At 60.7% G+C, this 26,776-nt stretch overlaps 1 protein-coding gene across 1 annotated transcript in view; it reads right to left on the reverse strand.

Annotated features, from left to right (window-relative positions):
• Positions 1-3,000, reverse strand: part of RNF123 (ring finger protein 123) — a gene marked incomplete at its 5' end in the record, with an annotated part of 48,598 nt that extends 45,598 nt beyond the window's left edge. Inside the window, 2 exons of the mRNA XM_082004849.1 lie at positions 1,793-1,877; positions 2,919-3,000. Coding sequence (XP_081860975.1) covers positions 1,793-1,877; positions 2,919-3,000 — 167 coding nt within the window. The remainder of the gene's footprint in view (positions 1-1,792; positions 1,878-2,918) is intronic.
• Between the last annotated feature and the right edge of the window lie 23,776 nt (positions 3,001-26,776).

Here is a 26,776-nt window from a genome sequence, read left to right on the forward strand (position 1 = left end):
AGTGGCATAATGATCTTCCTTATCCTACATCCCTTTCCTAAGAATTCCTAACTTCCTACTTTCTTTTTCTGACTTACTAAAGACTTAGTATTCCCACTCCAATCTCATTCCTACACACTAAAAATCAGCTCAGGGCCCATTATTTTATGCACAACATCGAGGCTGTTCCCCTTTCAATACCTCACTTTGCATTTCCCCACACTGAGTTTCATAGACCGTTTCACTCTCCAGTCACTATCACAGCCACCTTACCTTTACAGTGCTCTAAAGAGCTTTGTAACAGCAGCAAACTCTCCCCCCTCATGCTCTCTCCCTTTCCAAGTCTCCCAAGGATACATGGAATAACATAGGTCATGTTGCAGGTCTTTGAGGGCCACCAGCAGGACCTCCTTTTACTGTGAGAATAGCTAGTTGCTCCTATCCCTGCTTCCCATTTCCAAAGACATCTGTGGAACAAATTCCTACTTCTCCAGGACTAGGGGTTTCCCTAAGAATGTGGTGAGAGACCTTTTGAAAGCCTGATGGATGTGAAGATGCACAGAAGTGGAATCAAAGAATTGGTTTTGGCTGGCATGAGAGAGGGTGGCTTCAGCAAAGCAGCTTAATCAGCAGCTAGCATGTAGGAGGAGCTCTGGAAGGAAGTTAGAAGAGTGTGAGACAGTCAGAGAGATGTCTGCAGCCAGCTTCCCTGTGAGGAATTTAGGCCTCCGAAGTCAAGATGTCATACCATAAAAGTTGCTCTCATATGGCAAATGTTATTTTCAAGACCTATTTGACTGCTACTGGGCTTTCTACCAAATAGCCAAGTCCATGGAAAAGGGTGGAAGGCAGGGAAAAAAGAGAGAGAGACACCAGTTCAACAAACTATCAGTTCTGTTCTTTCAAGTCATTAATCACCAGGCAAAGAAAACCAGCCAGAGTGCTTGGGCAGATGGAATATTCCAAGGCATGCTGGCAGGAGAGCTTGTGGCAAAGTAACATGACCCACTTTGCCTCCCCCCTGCCATAACCCTAGCTCACTAAGAGCAGAGAGGGCCAAAAGCTATTTTTAGCAGCTCTGAGCTCACATTTGAGCTGGCAGTACTAAGTATAGCCCGTGGAATGTGATCCCAGCCGCTCTGCAGCACTGCCAACCAGCAAGAGCTACACGCTTTCCTCGCTCTGCCACACTGGTATCTGCCCCAAATCTGTCTGACTTGCCTCTGGCAAAAGAGCTAAACACAAGGGAAATTTTTTTCTAATCCAAAGCTACAAGTTTCTGGGCTATAAGGTGAAAGAGAACTGAAAACAAATAGAAGAAAACAGACGCTGAACAGGAATTTTTTGTGTTTCTTTTCCTACTACTACTACTAAAAGTATCAACAGTTCCACAGCCTGAGAAATGCATGATATTCCATATAGCAGTAACAGCCTTGCCTTTAGTTTACAGGGCACTGATGACCTATTTTTCATTCCTGTACCCAAACCCAGTGCATTTTGCACTTCCTTACACACAAAGAGGGAACAGGAATAAGAAGGTGAATGCCTAATTGCCTATTTATTTCAGAAATATTGCCTAGTGATTTTGTATATGAGTTTTTTCATGCCAAAAATCCTTCCCAGCAAGTCCTGCAATTTGAAAAAGCCATTAAAGGACAAGATCTAAGAGTCATTTCTGTAACACGGTGCTGATGTGCTTTTAACAAAGATCACTGTGTGGCACTAAAAGATCTTTCCTTTCACCGCAGTGCCGTATATCTGGGGACTGATACAGCATCCCTTGCCATCTAGTGAATCAGAAGAAGTCTGATACCTGTAAGCAGCTGCGGGCTGGTTCCCATCAGCATTGGTAAAGATGCGATGCAAATAATCATTCAGCAGCCTGCTGTTCACGATCCCTTGTGAAAAACAGAAAGGATATAAGGAGGTAAACTCAAACATTAATTTCATGTACAAGCAAGAAATTGGTAACTACAGGAAAATGATGCTCAAGTTTGCAGACCAACACAGTGGAAAACGCAGCTTCAAGAAGTCACTCATCACCCTACTGTCTTCACTAGCAGCCCTAGAGTCCAGCATCATGGGGTGCATCTCCACAACAAGAGCTCCTTCCAATTTGAGCTGCTCTTCAATAGCAAATGGGAGGCTATAAATTGGTCCCCACAGGTAGAACTACATCCTCAGGAAGCCTACTGTACTACTTCCAGATAAAGTAACTTCAAAAGCTGGAGATGGGAACGCAATTTCATTTCCAAAAAATAAAAATAAAAACACCCCCTCTTATCACTACTACAGTTCCTGATGTCTTATTCATACTTGGGACCTTTTAAGTACATACATCTCTAAACCGCACTAGAAGATGCTGAGATAGAAAGGCTTGCAGATGCAGTTCATCTCGTGTAACCCACAGCCCTCTTTAATGATGTATGCCTCACTTTAGCTTTCATTGTGCAAAACAATCCCTAGTGCCACATTGATGCAGCATGCTTTATTTCTGGGTGCAACAGTGCCCTGAAATACCAGATTTGTGATCTCGTAAGCACACTTGTGCTGGATTGGTGAGTCCAAGAGAAAACAGACTGCCTAGCAGGTACCAAAATTTTGCAAAAAAGGATTTATCTGAGAACTTGAGAAGCTGTCTGTCCTGGAAGGGGACCTCCCTGAATCAGATGGGACAAAGGCAGCATTCTCCAGCCTCGCCAGGCAGGGCTGTGTGGTGAAGAAAGGGCACTGTAACATGAGCTTCTGGAGTCCTTAGTACTACAGGAACATCCCGCCCATAATCTCATCTCAGTTCAGGGATTTACTCAGTTTCAGCCCCCCACACCTCACATCAACAAGGTAACTGCAACTGGAAGGCAGCTGATCTCAAGTGAGTCAAGGGGCACTCACCCGACCCACAGTGGTCCTGCTTTTACATGGCATGTACAGGCCCATACCTGTGATCTTGGACTTCTCTGGCTCGGTGCTCAGCCTGTAGTTCTTCCTCGAGAAAGCAGTCCCAGCACCTCTCGATGTCATTCTTCACAGGCACCACTTCCAGCGCGGACATAAGACGGATGCCTAGAACAAAACTTGTTGGGGAGGATGCTGCCTTTAGACTTCTCCCTTTCTTGGAGGTTGATGTACCTGGATTGAACAATAGGGGTAAGCCAAAAAATAGCCAGAGTTCCTGCACTAACGACATCATACAAGAGCCCAAAGCCAACTAACTGCCAACCCTGCTCTCAGTCCCACCTGTCCATCAGCTCAAAATCTTCCCAAAGCAGACAAGGCACTAAGTCATGCTCCACACAACCACACAGACCCCACTCCCACCAAAGGCACAGGCAGAACCAAGGCAGAAACACAGGCAACCTTTGCTCTGAGTTTAAGCCAGAAGCACTGAGCCAGCACAGGGCCGCAGCTACCACCACTGCCAAACACCACCGAAACTGGCAACCGCATCACACTTCCACTCATGTCCTGATAAGACACTTCTGCCTTTCTCTCCCACACTGTATTCTCTAAGACAGGAATATGCACCTGGTTAGCCTTCTGTTTAACAGGTTATTAGATTATTCCACTATCCAAAACAGAGAGACAGGGAGAAGGAATGACAAATGCAGATGAACTGGACTACAAAAGAGTATCATTGACTACAAAGGAAAAGACCCAGTTTTGTATGGACAAAAGCAGACGTAGGTAGAAGTATGCAGAAGCATTTACAGGTGAAAACCTACCACGAGACTAAAGATTCATCACCCTTCCTGGTATCGCTAGAATGCAAAGGATGGTCTCAGAGCTGATCTGACATGTGCCAGGACAAAAAGAATAAATTCAAGTTGCTAGTTCCATTCAGTTTCAAAACATTAGGTTACATCCTCTCCTGTTTATGATTGCCCTGATAGCTGATCACCAGTGGAAGTCTCTCTTGTTCACTAGACAGCCATCTCACAAACCGCTTTGTGACACACAGAGCAACAGGAAGGTGCAACAGGAACAAAGGCTGCAGGAATTAAATGCTTGCCAGCAATCTCATGCAGAGCAGAGACTAAGGTGAATCCAAGAAAAAGTTAGTGAACTTGCCAAGTGACACAAGTGCCACGGCAACTCCACTGGCAGAAGACTGCTTGAGCTTCAGCTAGACTCCGGAAAGGATTTCCTAAAGCCCTTTTCCTCAGGGCCACCCAGCATCCAGCAGTGGAGCAGCACTGCCCAGTGTCCCTCCTGCAGCACTGCCGAGTAAAACTGCAGGAACAAAGCAAAAACCAGCCTGGATCAATGGCCCTGAATGATCTGCATCAAAGACTCAGAACAAGGAATAAACCAATTCAACTATAAACAGAAACACATCATTTACCACCAAACCGGAGCTGACAGCACAGTGTGTACTATCCTAAAAGTACTCTCAACATGAGAGAAGTAATTTCACAACTGTTAGGACAAGTTAAAAACACTCAAGGGTGGCAGGGAGTGCCCTTAGCTCTTCCCAAGGGCGGACGGGCCCGAACCCGTGCTGCTGAAACAACCCAAATGCCCAGCCAGAGAGTGCAGCATGACCACACCAGCACTGTACGAGATGCACTGCTGGCACTGCTGCCGTGCCAGGGTTGGGGTTTTTTTTCAGTTGGAGCAGATGCTGCTTTCAACAGGTCTGAGAAAGGGCAGAGCAGGGGATACACATCTTCCATCTCCACACACACATCTGCCCCTTCGCGGCTCCCATGTGCGAATCGCAAATCTGGCCCCAGCAGCTCTGGCAAAAACACCCAGCTCTGAGCCTGGCCACGGGTTAAAACTCCCTTCTCACCAGGGCAATGGTGAGCAGCTTCCAGCAGAAGAGCAGAATTAACAACACGGGGGATGCCAGATCTTAAATTGAGGTGACCGCAGGCAGGCGAGGAGGCCGAGAAGCTGGGCCAAGCAAACACAGCTTTGTCTGGCGGCTGCCGAGCGGGTGCTCGCCAGGGCAGCGGGGATGGAGCTGGCAGGGAGACAGCCGGGTGGCGGAGGCCCCTGCGCCGCTCAAATACCGCTCTGCGTTAATCGCAAGCGTGGGTCTCTGTGGCACCCCCAACCTGGTAGCACCCCCAAACTAGAAACACTGGGCAGCATTGCCCTAATCCTGGAACCGGCCCTAGACCCAGGCACATTCCACAGCTGGCAGCACCCCCAAAGCTGGAGGCATACCCCAAGCCCAGCGACACCCCCTAAACCAGGCAGCACTACCTGAAGTCATAGACACCCCCCCGAACGGGGCGGCACCCTCCATGCCCACAAACATCCCTGGAACCAGGGACGACCCTACACATGCCCGCAAGCGCCAAAGCTCAGAAACCCATGGCAGGCGCGGAAGCACTCCCCAAAACGGGCGCCTACCCCCCAAAACCGAACGACACTCCCCAAAACCGGCCGCAACCTCCAGACGCCCCTGCCCGGCCCCCAGCCGCGCAGCGGCAGGGGCAGCCCCGGGGCAGCCCCGAGCCAGGCCCAGCGGCGGCCCCGCACTGCCGGGGCCGGGCACAGGGGAGCTCGGAACGGCCCAGGCCCGGCGGCCGCCGCACTCACCGCAGGCCCCGCCGCGCCGCCGCCACCGCCGCCGCCGCGCTACGGCGAGCCGCGAGGGCCATGCCGGGCGGGCGCGGCCCGCGTTGCCGGGAGACGGGCGGAGGCGCCGGGCGGGCCGCGCCGCGGGCCCGGCTCCGCGCTGAGGCCGTGCCGGGCCAGACCACCCTCCCGGGGTCAGGGGCAGAGACTCCCGGTCGCGGGGTTGCGTGTGAACTTCCCCGGGGAAAACTGACCAGGCTGCAAAGCCAGCGGGGCCCGAAGCACACGGCCATGGCGCTGGGCAGCCGGCCAAGGCCAGCCCGCAAGGAGGGAGGTCTGGGGAAGGTGCTGCTGGCCGCCGGGGAGAGGACAACCCTCTGGGCCCAGCCCCTGGCGCTGCCGAGAGAGAGGGAGAGGAGGGGGAGGAGGAGGAGGAAGGCGAGAACTGACCATGGAATCCCCCAGTGCAGAGATTAACGGCCAACTTTATTGTGCCGCTGGAGGGGGATCAGGGCCAGCACTCGGGGATGGCGCACGGCTGCTCCCGCGGCGGCGTCCGGGCCGGCTGTAGGGGTTTTGGGCCCGACGTTGCAAGCGGGAGCGCTCGCGAGTCCGCACGGGCCCGGGGGTGCTGGAGCGGCTGCTGCTCTCCAGCGCTGGGGAGCCACAGGAGGACCCCGATGGCAGCTGGCTGGGGGTGCTGGGGCTGCTCCCGGTCTCTGCTGCTGGGGAGCCGCAGGAGGACCCCGATGGTGCCTGGCTGGGGGTGCTGGGGCTGCTGGCCTCTGGAGCTGGGGAGCCGTGGGACGGCCCCAGCGCAGCCTGGCTCGAGGTGCCGCTCTCAGCACTTGCTGCTGGCGCATGGCTCCTCTCACGGCGTCTCCTGGGCCGGCTGTAGGGGGTTTGGGCCTGGCGTTGCAAGCGGGAGTGCTCTCGCACCCGCAGGGGCCCCGGGGGGCTGGAGCGGCTGCTTCCCTGAAGTGGTGGGGAGCTGCAGGAGGACCCCGATGGTGCCTGGCTGCCAGAGCTGGGGCCGTTGAGCTCGGAGCTGGCACTGGAGGCTGGAACGGGAAGCAGGAAGGTCAAGGCCACAGTCCCCCAGGCCTGGGGCAGGATAGGCCAGAGCGGCGCCCCCAGCCCTCCTGGAGCACAGAGGCTGTGCCAAGCCCACCCTGGGCACCCGCTGCCAGGCCTTGCCTGGCCCCCGGTCCCCACCCAGGGGTACCCGGCTGCTTTGCCGCTTACCGGTGCCCAGGCCAGCGCAGCTGTCGCACTCCCAGCTGGCCATGCGGTTCCTCAAGTAGGAGCAGCGCCTGTGGGTGCCCTCGGCAGCGCAGGAGCGGCACAGCAGCAGTTGCCAGGGCCTGGGGAAGCAAACGGGTTCATGGCTGTGAGGACAAAGCGACCGCAGCACGTGACTGTCCGGCAGAGCCCTCGTTCTCAGTCCCTGTGCTTCGAGCCCTTGGCGAGACAGAGATCCCGTGCAGGGTTCCGGGGTGCAGCTTTGGCAACTCACCCCTCTTCGTCTGCCTGCTGCCTGCCTCCTGGACAGAGGCACTCCCTGGCATCGCAGCGGCTGTGCCTCTCACTCAGTTCTGCGTATGCATGGTTGTCCTCCCACAATGGCAGACTGATGGAGAAGGGAAAATTGGTGAGGCCCCGCTGGCCTGGCATAAGGCAGATGCAGGGCGCGCCCGCTTTTCCCCCCGGCCCTGTTTCCAACTCCTCCGTGAAGCAGAAGGCCAGACTCACGAGACAGCCGAGGGTCAGGACTGCTGGGGCAGCCACAGGCACGGCACGGTGCTTGTACCCTCCTGTCTTGTGAGCCGGGTGGAAGGACACAAACCTCAATGGGATTTGAATGCCCATGATGAGCATTTCCAAGAGAAAGAGTTCATTATCCCTACAGAGAGGGCACTGGAAACAAGAAATGCCAGCGCACGCAGCCTGTCCCTGCAGGAGAAACATCAGGAGCATGAGTGAAGCCCTGGGGCTGCTGAGCACATGCCATACCCAGGGGCGAGGGAAGGGCTCCTACCTGGATGCAGCCCCTGTGGAACCAGGCGTGTTTGCACGCTGGGCACACCATGGTGCCGTAGGACAGTCTGTCCCCGACAAGGTCCAGGCAGATGAGGCAGGTGGTGTTCTCCTCCGGAGCCGCCTGCACTGCCTGCTCTGGGCGGTGCTCCCAGCAGAAGGACCTGGGGGGAAGAGGAACGCAATGGGCACGGGGAGAAGTGCTGGTTTCATCTCCACCGGCGGTGAGGAGGTAAGAGGAGGTACCTGTACTGAGGAAGGAACTGGGTGACGCATCCACCCTCCACAGAACAGGGGAGATGGAAGCTGCGGCCGCAGCCCATCTCCCAGCAGGTGATGGCGGCCCCGTTCTCGCCACAGACGAAGCAGCGCTGGAAAGAGCACAGCAGCCCCCATCAGCAGCAGCCTCGGGGCCTCCACAGCCAGCCCCACAGCTCCGGGCAGGGCGCAGGATGTGGCCGTGACTGGGTCACACCCCACAGTCCTGCCTGGCAGATGAGGCTCCTGTGCTGGAGCCTCCGTGGAGCTGCTGGGAGCAAGATGTCTGTCCCAGAGCTGGTTGGAAGGGCTGGGATTTCTTCGTCGGGGTCTGGGCTGAGCCCCGTCAAACCTCTGCTGATACAAATGTCCCTGTACTTGTAGGGTCCTCACCTTCTGCGCTGCCCAATCGACTGTACGTTGAATATCTTCAAGGAGAAATCCCATGAGTCCTACTTCCTCAACCGGTTGCTGAAAAAGGTCGTTGGCAAAACACTGCAGAAGAGAACAGACGAGGAGCGGATAAGGAGAGTGTGGCAGGGACTGCCTGTCGGGAAGCCGGAGGGAGCCCCAGAGGAACTCACCAGGCAAAACTCATGGGCACAGAGCCCTCGCTTCTCCACTTTGCGCCCGCAGATATCCGGGTCAGCCTCAGCCCGGCGACACAGCACGCATGCTGGAAGGGAGAGAGCAAATGCCACCGGGAATGAGCACCTCTGCGGGGCCGGGGGAAGCGTCATGCAGGGATTGCCCCCGAGGGCCTGCTCTGTCCCTGCCTAGCTGGCTGACGCGCAGGGCGGGAGACCTTGCAGAGGAGGGGGTCATTGCAGGCACGGGTGTCCCAGCAGACGCCCAGTGCCCAGCCTGGGCCCCACTTGCTGAGGAAAGGAGGGGCCCTGGCCCAGGGCGCTGGGGAGCCCCTGCCTCCCCGGCCGCCGCTCTCAGCCCCACACTGACCAGCCCAACAGCCCCTCTGCTGGGCTGTGGGAGGGACACTTTGCTCTCACCCTGCTCCATCGAGTCGGGGGCCTTCTCCATCCTGCCTGACATGGTGCACGGCAACGGTGAGCGCTTGGAGAGTGCCCGTCCACCCTGTGCCAGGGTGTCTCCTCCAAATGCTCCTCTGCTGACTCTGGGGGAGAAGCGGGATGCAGGGGAGCTTGCAGCACAGGCCCAGAGCCCCGAGGTGCGGGGCCCCCCTCCTCCCTCGGTAGCCCCGCGCAAGCCCCGTCCCTCCCCTGCCCTCTCCTCACCTCGCCAGGTCGCACTGACGCACGGCCGGAGCCCAGCGCTCCCTTTTGTGGGCTTGGCCCCGCGGGTCACAGTGGCCTCTGTGACAGCAGCGCCGGGGGCCTGCGTGCGCCCCGGGGACGGGCAGGGACGCCGACGCCCTCGCCCTCCTGCCGCCTGCTCTGGCATGGCCCCCGCCTCACAGGGGTGGCTGTGAAGTGCCGAGGCGGGGTCCGAGCCCTCAGCGCCCACGGAAGCGGGGCGGCTGCTCCTGCAGCAAGTGCAGAGGCAAATGCCGGGTCCCCCGGGGCAGCCGTCGAGGGTGGCAGGGGTGGCCAAAAGGTGCCCTCCAGGGCTTTGCCACTCCGGGGCTCCAGCCCCGGCCATGGGACGTCTCTGCTCCTGCCCCCGGCACCGGGAGCACTGCCAGCAGGTTGAGGAAGGCGATAAGTCCTCTCAGCACCGCACCGCTACGGCTGCACCTGCAGCGCTGCCTCCGGTTCTGGGCTCCCCGCTACGGGGGACAGAAGCGACCATTGAGCCTGGCCTGGGCTCACGCATCCCAGCCGCTCAGATGCGGCGGGTGGCCGGGGCACAGCACAGGACCTCAGGACGGCACCTGAATACCGCAGGTGGCCCAACATCTTTCTCCTGAACTCCTTAACGCTTTGGCGATGCGCTGCCTCCAGAACAAAAAGCGGCGGAACCGCAAGCTGGGGAGTCGCGGCAGAAATGGCCTTTTTCCATGGCAATAAACTGCCTTTCTGAGTCTGCGAGAGCCTGTCCTGGGTGGGGTAGGAAACTGCAAGTGGCTGTGGGGCAGCTTTGGAGGCGGTGGGTGGGAGCGTTGGTCTGTTTGAGGGTCAAAGGGCTCTACAGAGGCTGGATCGGTGGGCCGAGGGTGGTCAAGCACTGGAACGGGCTGCCCAGGGACGTGCTTGGGTAACCGTCCCTGGAAGTACTTAAAAGACGTGTAGACGTGGTGCTTAGGGACACGGTTTAGTGGTGGACTTGGCCGTGCTAGGTCAGTGGTTGGACTCGATGATCTTAAGGGTCTCTTCCAACCTAAATGATTCTATGACTCTAATTACCCTTCAATCATTGCTTATTCACCATTTGGTTACCGTTTGCTTTTCATTCGATCGTCAATTAATTACTGTTTGATCATCGCTCAATCATGTATGAAACCCTTTCAGTGAACACCATAACGATGACTTGTCTGAATAAATCACCTGTGACACCAGGACAAAAACCAGACGGGCTCTGAGGCACAACCAGCGCAGGAAGGAAGGAATGCGAAATCCGGTGTTGGGGAATGCAGGTCCGCAATGCAATTCAGGACCAGGAGAGAAACCTGACACCGCGTGTCACCCCTGACGCCCGTCTACAATACTAGCTGGCTGCCACTGCCGAGAGCGACGAGGGGCTTCCCAGGCTGCCTCCTTCTGGAGTGCGGCGATCGATGGCTACAGGCTGTTCAGAAGGGACAGGCGAGGAAGGAAGGGCAGAGGCGTTGCCCTCTGCGTCAAGAACTGGCTGGAGTGTGAAGAGCTGTTTCTGAAGAACAGCTACAAGCAGGTCGAAAGCTTATGGGTGAGAATCAGGGACCGAGGCAGCAAAGGGAACCCTGTGGTTGGTGTCTACTCCAGGCCGCCCGATCGAGGGGAGTCCGTTGATGAAGCCGCCTTACTCCAGCTACAGGAGGCATCGTGCTTATAGGCTGCGGGACTTCAACCCCCCCGAGATCTGCTGGAAAAGTAGCATGGCGAGCCGTAGGCAGTCCAGGAGACTCCTGGAGTGCATGGAGGATAAATTCCTGGCCCAGGTAATAGACAGCCCTACCAGAGGGGATGCGATCCTGGACCTGTTGTTCACCAACGCATGTGAGCTAGCTGGTGGCGTCAAGACTGGAGGCAGCCTGGGCTGCAGTGATCACGCACTGGTGGAGTTCGCAGTCCTGAGGGATATGGGGCAGGCAAAGAGTAAAGTCAGGAGCCTGAATTTTAGGAAAGCAACCTTCCAGCTCTTCAGGGTGTTAGTCAATAGAGCCCCCTGAGAAACTACGCACAGGGACAAGGGAGCAGGACAGAGCTGGCAGATCTTTAAGGTCGCTTTCCATAGAGCGCAAGAGCTGTCGATCCCCAGGCGTAAGAAATCAGGAAAGGAAGGCAAGAGGCCGGCATGGCTGAGTCAAGACCTGCTGGGCAAACTAGAAGGTGAGAAGGAAGGGCACAGGCAGTGGGAGCAGGGACAGGGATCCTGGGACGAGCACAGGGACGCTGCCCGCTTGTGTAGAGATGAGGTCAGGAAGGCCAGGGTGCGGCGGGAGCTGAAGTTGGAAAGGTCGAAAGGTCCTTTGACAGAAAAGGAAGGTCAAAGAAAGCGTACCCCCCATGACGAGCAAGGCTGGCAAACTGGTAACAACGGATGAGGAGAAGGTTTGGGAGTGCCTCGGAGCTCACATCGCAATCCCCCTGCAGAGCACCACCTGTTCTGGCCATGGCTAGAGCTTGCGTCTTCCCCATCACAGCCGTCAAGAAGAGAAGGGCAAAGTGCTGCCCTGAGTCCTCTTTTGGACCCTCCACACCTCCTTCCCTTGCTCATTGCCTCTTTGTTGGCAGAAAAGCCCATCAGGTCGCCCAGGCTCCCCTGCCTTCCTCAGGGAGGACAGCTGCTCCCTACGTTAAGGAATCGGCTTTCACGCTGCATCGAGGCTGACCAGGGAGGCACTTCCTGCGCACACCAGAAGACCACCGGTAGCTTGCCTGAAGAGCAGAGGCTTGTTCAGATCTGTACAGCCACCCCACGGGATTTCCTTCGTGCTCCGCTCACCAGTGTTCTTTGATTCGGCCGTCTAGCTCTCCGCCAGCTGCCACGGAGCTGTTCAGCAGTCCCTCTGCAACCAAAGCTTCCCTCCTGCCTCCACTACAAAGGTACTTGCTGGTCCCCAACAGGAGGGAAATCCTTTCAGGTGGCTGACATTTCCTTCAGGTGGCTGACATTTCCCAGGCTTGTGATTTTGGGGGATGAGCCATGAGGGCCATGCCGGCTAGGTGGGCACAGCCCACATTGCTGGGAGACGGGTGGCAGCGCCGCCTGGGCCGTGCTGTGCCGTGCCAGGCCGCGCTGCCGGGATCAGGGGCAGAGACCCCTGGTCCTGGCGGTGGGTGTGAGCTTCCCCGGGGAAACAGAGCAGGCTGCAGGGCCAGCGGGGCCCGAAGCACACGGCCGTGGCGCTGGGCAGCCGGCCAAGGCCAGCCCGCAAGGAGGGAGGTCTGGGGAAGGTGCTGCTGGCCGCCGGGGAGAGGACAACCCTCTGGGCCCAGCCCCTGGCGCTGCCGAGAGAGAGGGAGAGGAGGGGGAGGAGGAGGAGGAAGGCGAGAACTGACCATGGAATCCCCCAGTGCAGAGATTAACGGCCAACTTTATTGTGCCGCTGGAGGGGGATCAGGGCCAGCACTCGGGGATGGCGCACGGCTGCTCCCGCGGCGGCGTCCGGGCCGGCTGTAGGGGTTTTGGGCCCGACGTTGCAAGCGGGAGCGCTCGCGAGTCCGCACGGGCCCGGGGGTGCTGGAGCGGCTGCTGCTCTCCAGCGCTGGGGAGCCACAGGAGGACCCCGATGGCAGCTGGCTGGGGGTGCTGGGGCTGCTCCCGGTCTCTGCTGCTGGGGAGCTGCAGGAGGACCCCAGCGCAGCCTGGCTGGGGATGCCGCTCTCAGCACCTGCTGCTGGCGCACAGCTCCTCTCACGATGTCTTCTGGGCCGGCCGTAGGGGTTTTGGGCCCGATGGTGCAAGCGGGAGCGGTTTCGTATGCGGTCAGGCCCAGGGGAGCTGTTGTGGCTGCTGCCCTCAAGCACTTGGGAGCCCTGGGATGGCCCTAATGCCAGGTGGCTACCAGTGCTGCGGCTGCTGGTCTGTGGTGCTGGGGAGCCGCAGGAGGACCCCGATGGTGCCTGGCTGGGGGTGCTGGGGCTGCTGGTCTCTGGAGGTGGGGAGCCGTGGGACGGCCCCAGCGCAGCCTGGCTGGGGGTGCCGCTCTCAGCACTTGCTGCTGGCGCACGGCTCCTCTCACGGTGTCTCCTGGGCCGGCTGTAGGGGGTTTGGGCCCGACGTTGCAAGCGGGAGCGCTCTCGCACCCGCACGGGCCCCGGGGGGACGAAGAGGCTGCTTCCCTGAAGCAGTGGGGAGTCGCAGGAGGAGCCCGATGGTGCCTGGCTGCCAGCGCTGGGGCTGCTGGTCTCCGGTGCCAGGGAGCTGGAGGAAGGCCCTGATGCCGCCTGGCTGGCAGTACTGGGGCTGCTGGTCTCTAATGCCGTGGAGCCGTAGGAAAGCCCCAATCCTGGCTGGCTAGCGTTGCTGGAGCCGGCGAGCTCCGAGCTGGCACTGGAGGCTGGAAGGGGAAGCAGGAAGGTCAAGGCCACGGCCCCCCAGGCCTGGGGCAGGATAGGCCAGAGCGGCGCCTCCAGCCCTCCTGGAGCACAGAGGCTGTGCCAAGCCCACCCTGGGCACCCGCTGCCAGGCCTTGCCTGGCCCCCGGTCCCCACCCAGGGGCACCCGGCTGCTTTGCCACTTACCGGTGCCCAGGCCAGCGCAGCTGTCGCACTCCCAGCTGGCCATGCTGTTGCTCAAGTAGGAGCAGCGCCTGTGGGTGCCCTCGGCAGCGCAGGAGCGGCACAGCAGCAGTTGCCAGGGCCTGGGGAAGCAAACGGGTTCATGGCTGTGAGGACAAAGCGACCGCAGCACGTGACTGTCCGGCAGAGCCCTCGTTCTCAGTCCCTGTGCTTCGAGCCCTTGGCGAGACAGAGATCCCGTGCAGGGTCCCGGGGTGCAGCTTTGGCAACTCACCCCTCTTCGTCTGCCTGCTGCCTGCCTCCTGGACAGAGGCACTCCCTGGCATCGCAGCGCCTGTGCCTCTCATTCAGTGCTGCGTATGCATGGTTGTCCTCCCACGATGGCAGACTGATGGAGAAGGGAAAATTGGTGAGGCCCCGCTGGCCCGGCATAAGAGCAGGGTCTGGCTCTTCCCCCCGGCCCTGTTTCCAACTCCTCCGTGAAGCAGAAGGCCAGACTCACGGGACAGCCGAGGGCCAGGACTGCTGGGGCAGCCCCGGGCACGGCACGGTGCTTATACCATCCTGTCTTGTGAGCCGGGTGGAAGGACACAAACCTGAAGGGGATTTGGATGCCCATGGTGAGCATTTCCGAGAAAAAGAGGTCCTTATCCCTGCAGAGGGGGCACTGGAAACAAGAAATGCCAGCGCACGCAGCCTGTCCCTGCAGGAGAAACATCAGGAGCACAAGTGAGGCCCGGGTGCTGCTGAGCACCTGCCGTGCCCGGGGGTGAGGGAAGGGCTCCTACCTGGATGCAGCCCCTGTGGAACCAGGCGTGTTTGCACGCTGGGCACACCATGGTGCCGTAGGACAGTCTGTCCCCGACAAGGTCCAGGCAGATGAGGCAGGTGGTGTTCTCCTCCGGAGCCGCCTGCACTGCCTGCTCTGGGCGGTGCTCCCAGCAGAAGGACCTGGGGGGAAGAGGAACGCAGTGGGCACGGGGAGAAGCGCTGGTTTCATCCTGTGGTGGCGAGGAGGGGAGAGGAGGTACCTGTACTGAGGAAAGAACTGCGTGACGCATCCACCCTCCACAGAACAGGGGAGATGGAAGCTGCGGCCGCAGCCCATCTCCCAGCAGGTGATGGCGGCCCCGTTCTCGCCACAGACGAAGCAGCGCTGGAAAGAGCAGAGCAGCCCCCATCAGCGGCAGCCTCGGGGCCTCCACAGCCAGCCCCACAGCTCCGGGCAGGGCGCAGGATATGGCCGTGACTGGGTCACACCCCACAGTCCTGCCTGGCAGACGAGGCTCCTGTGCTGGAGCCTCCGTGGAGCTGCTGGGAGCAAGACGTTTGTCCCAGAGCTGGTTGGAAGGGCTGGGATTTCTTCGTCGGGGTCTGGGCTGTGCCCCGTCAAACCCCTGCTGGCACAAATGTCCCTGTACTTGTCGGGTCCTCACCTTCTGCGCTGCCCGGTCGACTGTACGTCGAACATCCTCAGGGAGAAATCCCATGAGTCCTACTTTCTTGACCCGTTGCTGATAAAGGTCGTTGGCAAAAAACTGCAGAAGAGAACAGACGAGGAGCGGATGAGGAGAGTGTGGCAGGGACTGCCTGTCAGGAAGCCGGAGGGAGCCCCGGAGGAACTCACCAGGCAAAACTTATGGGCACAGAGCCCTCGCTTCTCCACTTTGCGCCCGCAGATATCCGGGTCAGCCTCAGCCCGGCGACACAGCACGCATGCTGGAGGGGAGAAAGCAAATGCCACCGGGAATGAGCACCTCTGCGGGGCCGGGGGAAGCGTCACACAGGGATCGCCCCCGAGGGCCTGCTCTGTCCCTGCCTAGCCGGCTGACGCGCAGGGCGGGAGGCCTTGCAGAGGAGGGGGTCATTGCAGGCACGGGTGTCCCAGCAGGTGCCCACTGCCCAGCCTGGGCCTCGCTTGCTGAGGAAAGGAGGGGCCCTTGGCCCGGGGCGCTGGGGAGCTCCTGCCTCCCTGGCCGCCGCTCTCGGCCCCACGCTGACCAGCCTGACAGCCCCTCTGCCGGGCTGTGGGAGGGACACTTTGCTCTCACCCTGCTCCATCGAGTCGGGGGCCTTCTCCATCCTGCCTGACATGGTGCACGGCAACGGTGAGCGCTTGGAGAGTGCCCGTCCACCCTGTGCCAGGGTGTCTCCTCCAAATGCTCCTCTGCTGACTCTGGGGGAGAAGCGGGATGCAGGGGAGCTTGCAGCACAGGCCCAGAGCCCCGAGGTGCGGGGCCCCCCTCCTCCCTCGGTAGCCCCGCGCAAGCCCCGTCCCTCCCCTGCCCTCTCCTCACCTCGCCAGGTCGCACTGACGCACGGCCGGAGCCCAGCGCTCCCTTTTGTGGGCTTGGCCCCGCGGGTCACAGTGGCCTCTGTGACAGCAGCGCCGGGGGCCTGCGTGCGCCCCGGGGACGGGCAGGGACGCCGACGCCCTCGCCCTCCTGCCGCCTGCTCTGGCACGGCCCCCGCCTCACAGGGGTGGCTGTGAAGTGCCGAGGCGGGGTCCGAGCCCTCAGCGCCCACGGAAGCGGGGCGGCTGCTCCTGCAGCAAGTGCAGAGGCAAATGCCGGGTCCCCCGGGGCAGCCGTCGAGGGTGGCAGGGGTGGCCAAAAGGTGCCCTCCAGGGCTTTGCCACTCCGGGGCTCCAGCCCCGGCCATGGGACGTCTCTGCTCCTGCCCCCGGCACCGGGAGCACTGCCAGCAGGTTGAGGAAGGCGATAAGTCCTCTCAGCACCGCACCGCTACGGCTGCACCTGCAGCGCTGCCTCCGGTTCTGGGCTCCCCGCTACGGGGGACAGAAGCGACCATTGAGCCTGGCCTGGGCTCACGCATCCCAGCCGCTCAGATGCGGCGGGTGGCCGGGGCACAGCACAGGACCTCAGGACGGCACCTGAATACCGCAGGTGGCCCAACATCTTTCTCCTGAACTCCTTAACGCTTTGGCGATGCGCTGCCTCCAGAACAAAAAGCGGCGGAACCGCAAGCTGGGGAGTCGCGGCAGAAATGGCCTTTTTCCATGGCAATAAACTGCCTTTCTGAGTCTGCGAGAGCCTGTCCTGGGTGGGGTAGGAAACTGCAAGTGGCTGTGGGGCAGCTTTGGAGGCGGTGGGTGGGAGCGTTGGTCTGTTTGAGGGTCAAAGGGCTCTACAGAGGCTGGATCGGTGGGCCGAGGGTGGTCAAGCACTGGAACGGGCTGCCCAGGGACGTGCTTGGGTAACCGTCCCTGGAAGTACTTAAAAGACGTGTAGACGTGGTGCTTAGGGACACGGTTTAGTGGTGGACTTGGCCGTGCTAGGTCAGTGGTTGGACTCGATGATCTTAAGGGTCTCTTCCAACCTAAATGATTCTATGACTCTAATTACCCTTCAATCATTGCTTATTCACCATTTGGTTACCGTTTGCTTTTCATTCGATCGTCAATTAATTACTGTTTGATCATCGCTCAATCATGTATGAAACCCTTTCAGTGAACACCATAACGATGACTTGTCTGAATAAATCACCTGTGACACCAGGACAAAAACCAGACGGGCTCTGAGGCACAACCAGCGCAGGAAGGAAGGAATGCGAAATCCGGTGTTGGGGAATGCAGGTCCGCAATGCAATTCAGGACCAGGAGAGAAACCTGACACCGCGTGTCACCCCTGACGCCCGTCTACAATACTAGCTGGCTGCCACTGCCGAGAGCGACGAGGGGCTTCCCAGGCTGCCTCCTTCTGGAGTGCGGCGATCGATGGCTACAGGCTGTTCAGAAGGGACAGGCGAGGAAGGAAGGGCAGAGGCGTTGCCCTCTGCGTCAAGAACTGGCTGGAGTGTGAAGAGCTGTTTCTGAAGAACAGCTACAAGCAGGTCGAAAGCTTATGGGTGAGAATCAGGGACCGAGGCAGCAAAGGGAACCCTGTGGTTGGTGTCTACTCCAGGCCGCCCGATCGAGGGGAGTCCGTTGATGAAGCCGCCTTACTCCAGCTACAGGAGGCATCGTGCTTATAGGCTGCGGGACTTCAACCCCCCCGAGATCTGCTGGAAAAGTAGCATGGCGAGCCGTAGGCAGTCCAGGAGACTCCTGGAGTGCATGGAGGATAAATTCCTGGCCCAGGTAATAGACAGCCCTACCAGAGGGGATGCGATCCTGGACCTGTTGTTCACCAACGCATGTGAGCTAGCTGGTGGCGTCAAGACTGGAGGCAGCCTGGGCTGCAGTGATCACGCACTGGTGGAGTTCGCAGTCCTGAGGGATATGGGGCAGGCAAAGAGTAAAGTCAGGAGCCTGAATTTTAGGAAAGCAACCTTCCAGCTCTTCAGGGTGTTAGTCAATAGGGCCCCCTGGGAAACTACGCACAGGGACAAGGGAGCAGGACAGAGCTGGCAGATCTTTAAGGTCGCTTTCCATAGAGCGCAAGAGCTGTCGATCCCCAGGCGTAAGAAATCAGGAAAGGAAGGCAAGAGGCCGGCATGGCTGAGTCAAGACCTGCTGGGCAAACTAGAAGGTGAGAAGGAAGGGCACAGGCAGTGGGAGCAGGGACAGGGATCCTGGGACGAGCACAGGGACGCTGCCCGCTTGTGTAGAGATGAGGTCAGGAAGGCCAGGGTGCGGCGGGAGCTGAAGTTGGAAAGGTCGAAAGGTCCTTTGACAGAAAAGGAAGGTCAAAGAAAGCGTACCCCCCATGACGAGCAAGGCTGGCAAACTGGTAACAACGGATGAGGAGAAGGTTTGGGAGTGCCTCGGAGCTCACATCGCAATCCCCCTGCAGAGCACCACCTGTTCTGGCCATGGCTAGAGCTTGCGTCTTCCCCATCACAGCCGTCAAGAAGAGAAGGGCAAAGTGCTGCCCTGAGTCCTCTTTTGGACCCTCCACACCTCCTTCCCTTGCTCATTGCCTCTTTGTTGGCAGAAAAGCCCATCAGGTCGCCCAGGCTCCCCTGCCTTCCTCAGGGAGGACAGCTGCTCCCTACGTTAAGGAATCGGCTTTCACGCTGCATCGAGGCTGACCAGGGAGGCACTTCCTGCGCACACCAGAAGACCACCGGTAGCTTGCCTGAAGAGCAGAGGCTTGTTCAGATCTGTACAGCCACCCCACGGGATTTCCTTCGTGCTCCGCTCACCAGTGTTCTTTGATTCGGCCGTCTAGCTCTCCGCCAGCTGCCACGGAGCTGTTCAGCAGTCCCTCTGCAACCAAAGCTTCCCTCCTGCCTCCACTACAAAGGTACTTGCTGGTCCCCAACAGGAGGGAAATCCTTTCAGGTGGCTGACATTTCCTTCAGGTGGCTGACATTTCCCAGGCTTGTGATTTTGGGGGATGAGCCATGAGGGCCATGCCGGCTAGGTGGGCACAGCCCACATTGCTGGGAGACGGGTGGCAGCGCCGCCTGGGCCGTGCTGTGCCGTGCCAGGCCGCGCTGCCGGGATCAGGGGCAGAGACCCCTGGTCCTGGCGGTGGGTGTGAGCTTCCCCGGGGAAACAGAGCAGGCTGCAGGGCCAGCGGGGCCCGAAGCACACGGCCGTGGCGCTGGGCAGCCGGCCAAGGCCAGCCCGCAAGGAGGGAGGTCTGGGGAAGGTGCTGCTGGCCGCCGGGGAGAGGACAACCCTCTGGGCCCAGCCCCTGGCGCTGCCGAGAGAGAGGGAGAGGAGGGGGAGGAGGAGGAGGAAGGCGAGAACTGACCATGGAATCCCCCAGTGCAGAGATTAACGGCCAACTTTATTGTGCCGCTGGAGGGGGATCAGGGCCAGCACTCGGGGATGGCGCACGGCTGCTCCCGCGGCGGCGTCCGGGCCGGCTGTAGGGGTTTTGGGCCCGACGTTGCAAGCGGGAGCGCTCGCGAGTCCGCACGGGCCCGGGGGTGCTGGAGCGGCTGCTGCTCTCCAGCGCTGGGGAGCCACAGGAGGACCCCGATGGCAGCTGGCTGGGGGTGCTGGGGCTGCTCCCGGTCTCTGCTGCTGGGGAGCTGCAGGAGGACCCCAGCGCAGCCTGGCTGGGGATGCCGCTCTCAGCGCCTGCTGCTGGCACACAGCTCCTCTCACGATGTCTTCTGGGCCGGCCGTAGGGGTTTTGGGCCCGATGGTGCAAGCGGGAGCGGTTTCTTATGCGGTCAGGCCCAGGGGAGCTGTTGTGGCTGCTGCCCTCAAGCACTTGGGAGCCCTGGGATGGCCCTAATGCCAGGTGGCTACCAGTGCTGCGGCTGCTGGTCTGTGGTGCTGGGGAGCCGCAGGAGGACCCCGATGGTGCCTGGCTGGGGGTGCTGGGGCTGCTGGTCTCTGGAGGTGGGGAGCCGTGGGACGGCCCCAGCGCAGCCTGGCTGGGGGTGCCGCTCTCAGCACTTGCTGCTGGCGCACGGCTCCTCTCACGGTGTCTCCTGGGCCGGCTGTAGGGGGTTTGGGCCCGACGTTGCAAGCGGGAGCGCTCTCGCACCCGCACGGGCCCCGGGGGGACGAAGAGGCTGCTTCCCTGAAGCAGTGGGGAGTCGCAGGAGGAGCCCGATGGTGCCTGGCTGCCAGCGCTGGGGCTGCTGGTCTCCGGTGCCAGGGAGCTGGAGGAAGGCCCTGATGCCGCCTGGCTGGCAGTACTGGGGCTGCTGGTCTCTAATGCCGTGGAGCCGTAGGAAAGCCCCAATCCTGGCTGGCTAGCGTTGCTGGAGCCGGCGAGCTCCGAGCTGGCACTGGAGGCTGGAAGGGGAAGCAGGAAGGTCAAGGCCACGGCCCCCCAGGCCTGGGGCAGGATAGGCCAGAGCGGCGCCTCCAGCCCTCCTGGAGCACAGAGGCTGTGCCAAGCCCACCCTGGGCACCCGCTGCCAGGCCTTGCCTGGCCCCCGGTCCCCACCCAGGGGCACCCGGCTGCTTTGCCACTTACCGGTGCCCAGGCCAGCGCAGCTGTCGCACTCCCAGCTGGCCATGCTGTTGCTCAAGTAGGAGCAGCGCCTGTGGGTGCCCTCGGCAGCGCAGGAGCGGCACAGCAGCAGTTGCCAGGGCCTGGGGAAGCAAACGGGTTCATGGCTGTGAGGACAAAGCGACCGCAGCACGTGACTGTCCGGCAGAGCCCTCGTTCTCAGTCCCTGTGCTTCGAGCCCTTGGCGAGACAGAGATCCCGTGCAGGGTCCCGGGGTGCAGCTTTGGCAACTCACCCCTCTTCGTCTGCCTGCTGCCTGCCTCCTGGACAGAGGCACTCCCTGGCATCGCAGCGCCTGTGCCTCTCATTCAGTGCTGCGTATGCATGGTTGTCCTCCCACGATGGCAGACTGATGGAGAAGGGAAAATTGGTGAGGCCCCGCTGGCCCGGCATAAGAGCAGGGTCTGGCTCTTCCCCCCGGCCCTGTTTCCAACTCCTCCGTGAAGCAGAAGGCCAGACTCACGGGACAGCCGAGGGCCAGGACTGCTGGGGCAGCCCCGGGCACGGCACGGTGCTTATACCATCCTGTCTTGTGAGCCGGGTGGAAGGACACAAACCTGAAGGGGATTTGGATGCCCATGGTGAGCATTTCCGAGAAAAAGAGGTCCTTATCCCTGCAGAGGGGGCACTGGAAACAAGAAATGCCAGCGCACGCAGCCTGTCCCTGCAGGAGAAACATCAGGAGCACAAGTGAGGCCCGGGTGCTGCTGAGCACCTGCCGTGCCCGGGGGTGAGGGAAGGGCTCCTACCTGGATGCAGCCCCTGTGGAACCAGGCGTGTTTGCACGCTGGGCACACCATGGTGCCGTAGGACAGTCTGTCCCCGACAAGGTCCAGGCAGATGAGGCAGGTGGTGTTCTCCTCCGGAGCCGCCTGCACTGCCTGCTCTGGGCGGTGCTCCCAGCAGAAGGACCTGGGGGGAAGAGGAACGCAGTGGGCACGGGGAGAAGCGCTGGTTTCATCCTGTGGTGGCGAGGAGGGGAGAGGAGGTACCTGTACTGAGGAAAGAACTGCGTGACGCATCCACCCTCCACAGAACAGGGGAGATGGAAGCTGCGGCCGCAGCCCATCTCCCAGCAGGTGATGGCGGCCCCGTTCTCGCCACAGACGAAGCAGCGCTGGAAAGAGCAGAGCAGCCCCCATCAGCGGCAGCCTCGGGGCCTCCACAGCCAGCCCCACAGCTCCGGGCAGGGCGCAGGATATGGCCGTGACTGGGTCACACCCCACAGTCCTGCCTGGCAGACGAGGCTCCTGTGCTGGAGCCTCCGTGGAGCTGCTGGGAGCAAGACGTTTGTCCCAGAGCTGGTTGGAAGGGCTGGGATTTCTTCGTCGGGGTCTGGGCTGTGCCCCGTCAAACCCCTGCTGGCACAAATGTCCCTGTACTTGTCGGGTCCTCACCTTCTGCGCTGCCCGGTCGACTGTACGTCGAACATCCTCAGGGAGAAATCCCATGAGTCCTACTTTCTTGACCCGTTGCTGATAAAGGTCGTTGGCAAAAAACTGCAGAAGAGAACAGACGAGGAGCGGATGAGGAGAGTGTGGCAGGGACTGCCTGTCAGGAAGCCGGAGGGAGCCCTGGAGGAACTCACCAGGCAAAACTTATGGGCACAGAGCCCTCGCTTCTCCACTTTGCGCCCGCAGATATCCGGGTCAGCCTCAGCCCGGCGACACAGCACGCATGCTGGAGGGGAGAAAGCAAATGCCACCGGGAATGAGCACCTCTGCGGGGCCGGGGGAAGCGTCACACAGGGATCGCCCCCGAGGGCCTGCTCTGTCCCTGCCTAGCCGGCTGACGCGCAGGGCGGGAGGCCTTGCAGAGGAGGGGGTCATTGCAGGCACGGGTGTCCCAGCAGGTGCCCACTGCCCAGCCTGGGCCTCGCTTGCTGAGGAAAGGAGGGGCCCTTGGCCCGGGGCGCTGGGGAGCTCCTGCCTCCCTGGCCGCCGCTCTCGGCCCCACGCTGACCAGCCTGACAGCCCCTCTGCCGGGCTGTGGGAGGGACACTTTGCTCTCACCCTGCTCCATCGAGTCGGGGGCCTTCTCCATCCTGCCTGACATGGTGCACGGCAACGGTGAGCGCTTGGAGAGTGCCCGTCCACCCTGTGCCAGGGTGTCTCCTCCAAATGCTCCTCTGCTGACTCTGGGGGAGAAGCGGGATGCAGGGGAGCTTGCAGCACAGGCCCAGAGCCCCGAGGTGCGGGGCCCCCCTCCTCCCTCGGTAGCCCCGCGCAAGCCCCGTCCCTCCCCTGCCCTCTCCTCACCTCGCCAGGTCGCACTGACGCACGGCCGGAGCCCAGCGCTCCCTTTTGTGGGCTTGGCCCCGCGGGTCACAGTGGCCTCTGTGACAGCAGCGCCGGGGGCCTGCGTGCGCCCCGGGGACGGGCAGGGACGCCGACGCCCTCGCCCTCCTGCCGCCTGCTCTGGCACGGCCCCCGCCTCACAGGGGTGGCTGTGAAGTGCCGAGGCGGGGTCCGAGCCCTCAGCGCCCACGGAAGCGGGGCGGCTGCTCCTGCAGCAAGTGCAGAGGCAAATGCCGGGTCCCCCGGGGCAGCCGTCGAGGGTGGCAGGGGTGGCCAAAAGGTGCCCTCCAGGGCTTTGCCACTCCGGGGCTCCAGCCCCGGCCATGGGACGTCTCTGCTCCTGCCCCCGGCACCGGGAGCACTGCCAGCAGGTTGAGGAAGGCGATAAGTCCTCTCAGCACCGCACCGCTACGGCTGCACCTGCAGCGCTGCCTCCGGTTCTGGGCTCCCCGCTACGGGGGACAGAAGCGACCATTGAGCCTGGCCTGGGCTCACGCATCCCAGCCGCTCAGATGCGGCGGGTGGCCGGGGCACAGCACAGGACCTCAGGACGGCACCTGAATACCGCAGGTGGCCCAACATCTTTCTCCTGAACTCCTTAACGCTTTGGCGATGCGCTGCCTCCAGAACAAAAAGCGGCGGAACCGCAAGCTGGGGAGTCGCGGCAGAAATGGCCTTTTTCCATGGCAATAAACTGCCTTTCTGAGTCTGCGAGAGCCTGTCCTGGGTGGGGTAGGAAACTGCAAGTGGCTGTGGGGCAGCTTTGGAGGCGGTGGGTGGGAGCGTTGGTCTGTTTGAGGGTCAAAGGGCTCTACAGAGGCTGGATCGGTGGGCCGAGGGTGGTCAAGCACTGGAACGGGCTGCCCAGGGACGTGCTTGGGTAACCGTCCCTGGAAGTACTTAAAAGACGTGTAGACGTGGTGCTTAGGGACACGGTTTAGTGGTGGACTTGGCCGTGCTAGGTCAGTGGTTGGACTCGATGATCTTAAGGGTCTCTTCCAACCTAAATGATTCTATGACTCTAATTACCCTTCAATCATTGCTTATTCACCATTTGGTTACCGTTTGCTTTTCATTCGATCGTCAATTAATTACTGTTTGATCATCGCTCAATCATGTATGAAACCCTTTCAGTGAACACCATAACGATGACTTGTCTGAATAAATCACCTGTGACACCAGGACAAAAACCAGACGGGCTCTGAGGCACAACCAGCGCAGGAAGGAAGGAATGCGAAATCCGGTGTTGGGGAATGCAGGTCCGCAATGCAATTCAGGACCAGGAGAGAAACCTGACACCGCGTGTCACCCCTGACGCCCGTCTACAATACTAGCTGGCTGCCACTGCCGAGAGCGACGAGGGGCTTCCCAGGCTGCCTCCTTCTGGAGTGCGGCGATCGATGGCTACAGGCTGTTCAGAAGGGACAGGCGAGGAAGGAAGGGCAGAGGCGTTGCCCTCTGCGTCAAGAACTGGCTGGAGTGTGAAGAGCTGTTTCTGAAGAACAGCTACAAGCAGGTCGAAAGCTTATGGGTGAGAATCAGGGACCGAGGCAGCAAAGGGAACCCTGTGGTTGGTGTCTACTCCAGGCCGCCCGATCGAGGGGAGTCCGTTGATGAAGCCGCCTTACTCCAGCTACAGGAGGCATCGTGCTTATAGGCTGCGGGACTTCAACCCCCCCGAGATCTGCTGGAAAAGTAGCATGGCGAGCTGTAGGCAGTCCAGGAGACTCCTGGAGTGCATGGAGGATAAATTCCTGGCCCAGGTAATAGACAGCCCTACCAGAGGGGATGCGATCCTGGACCTGTTGTTCACCAACGCATGTGAGCTAGCTGGTGGCGTCAAGACTGGAGGCAGCCTGGGCTGCAGTGATCACGCACTGGTGGAGTTCGCAGTCCTGAGGGATATGGGGCAGGCAAAGAGTAAAGTCAGGAGCCTGAATTTTAGGAAAGCAACCTTCCAGCTCTTCAGGGTGTTAGTCAATAGGGCCCCCTGGGAAACTACGCACAGGGACAAGGGAGCAGGACAGAGCTGGCAGATCTTTAAGGTCGCTTTCCATAGAGCGCAAGAGCTGTCGATCCCCAGGCGTAAGAAATCAGGAAAGGAAGGCAAGAGGCCGGCATGGCTGAGTCAAGACCTGCTGGGCAAACTAGAAGGTGAGAAGGAAGGGCACAGGCAGTGGGAGCAGGGACAGGGATCCTGGGACGAGCACAGGGACGCTGCCCGCTTGTGTAGAGATGAGGTCAGGAAGGCCAGGGTGCGGCGGGAGCTGAAGTTGGAAAGGTCGAAAGGTCCTTTGACAGAAAAGGAAGGTCAAAGAAAGCGTACCCCCCATGACGAGCAAGGCTGGCAAACTGGTAACAACGGATGAGGAGAAGGTTTGGGAGTGCCTCGGAGCTCACATCGCAATCCCCCTGCAGAGCACCACCTGTTCTGGCCATGGCTAGAGCTTGCGTCTTCCCCATCACAGCCGTCAAGAAGAGAAGGGCAAAGTGCTGCCCTGAGTCCTCTTTTGGACCCTCCACACCTCCTTCCCTTGCTCATTGCCTCTTTGTTGGCAGAAAAGCCCATCAGGTCGCCCAGGCTCCCCTGCCTTCCTCAGGGAGGACAGCTGCTCCCTACGTTAAGGAATCGGCTTTCACGCTGCATCGAGGCTGACCAGGGAGGCACTTCCTGCGCACACCAGAAGACCACCGGTAGCTTGCCTGAAGAGCAGAGGCTTGTTCAGATCTGTACAGCCACCCCACGGGATTTCCTTCGTGCTCCGCTCACCAGTGTTCTTTGATTCGGCCGTCTAGCTCTCCGCCAGCTGCCACGGAGCTGTTCAGCAGTCCCTCTGCAACCAAAGCTTCCCTCCTGCCTCCACTACAAAGGTACTTGCTGGTCCCCAACAGGAGGGAAATCCTTTCAGGTGGCTGACATTTCCTTCAGGTGGCTGACATTTCCCAGGCTTGTGATTTTGGGGGATGAGCCATGAGGGCCATGCCGGCTAGGTGGGCACAGCCCACATTGCTGGGAGACGGGTGGCAGCGCCGCCTGGGCCGTGCTGTGCCGTGCCAGGCCGCGCTGCCGGGATCAGGGGCAGAGACCCCTGGTCCTGGCGGTGGGTGTGAGCTTCCCCGGGGAAACAGAGCAGGCTGCAGGGCCAGCGGGGCCCGAAGCACACGGCCGTGGCGCTGGGCAGCCGGCCAAGGCCAGCCCGCAAGGAGGGAGGTCTGGGGAAGGTGCTGCTGGCCGCCGGGGAGAGGACAACCCTCTGGGCCCAGCCCCTGGCGCTGCCGAGAGAGAGGGAGAGGAGGGGGAGGAGGAGGAGGAAGGCAAGAACTGACCATGGAATCCCCCAGTGCAGAGATTAACGGCCAACTTTATTGTGCCGCTGGAGGGGGATCAGGGCCAGCACTCGGGGATGGCGCACGGCTGCTCCCGCAGCGGCGTCCGGGCCGGCTGTAGGGGTTTTGGGCCCGACATTGCAAGCGGGAGCGCTCGCGAGTCCGCACGGGCCCGGGGGTGCTGGAGCGGCTGCTGCTCTCCAGCGCTGGGGAGCCACAGGAGGACCCCGATGGTGCCTGGCTGGGGGTGCTGGGGCTGCTCCCGGTCTCTGCTGCTGGGGAGCTGCAGGAGGACCCCAGCGCAGCCTGGCTGGGGGTGCCGCTCTCAGCGCTTGCTGCTGGCGCACAGCTCCTCTCACGATGTCTTCTGGGCCGGCCGTAGGGGTTTTGGGCCCGATGGTGCAAGCGGGAGCGGTTTCTTATGCGGTCAGGCCCAGGGGAGCTGTTGTGGCTGCTGCCCTCAAGCACTTGGGAGCCCTGGGATGGCCCTAATGCCAGGTGGCTACCAGTGCTGCGGCTGCTGGTCTGTGGTGCTGGGGAGCCGCAGGAGGACCCCGATGGTGCCTGGCTGGGGGTGCTGGGGCTGCTGGTCTCTGGAGCTGGGGAGCCGTGGGACGGCCCCAGCGCAGCCTGGCTGGGGGTGCCGCTCTCAGCACTTGCTGCT

This window comes from Phaethon aethereus, assembly GCF_964289735.1.
Source record: "Phaethon aethereus genome assembly, chromosome: 11".
Classification (NCBI taxonomy): Eukaryota; Metazoa; Chordata; class Aves; order Phaethontiformes; family Phaethontidae; genus Phaethon; species Phaethon aethereus.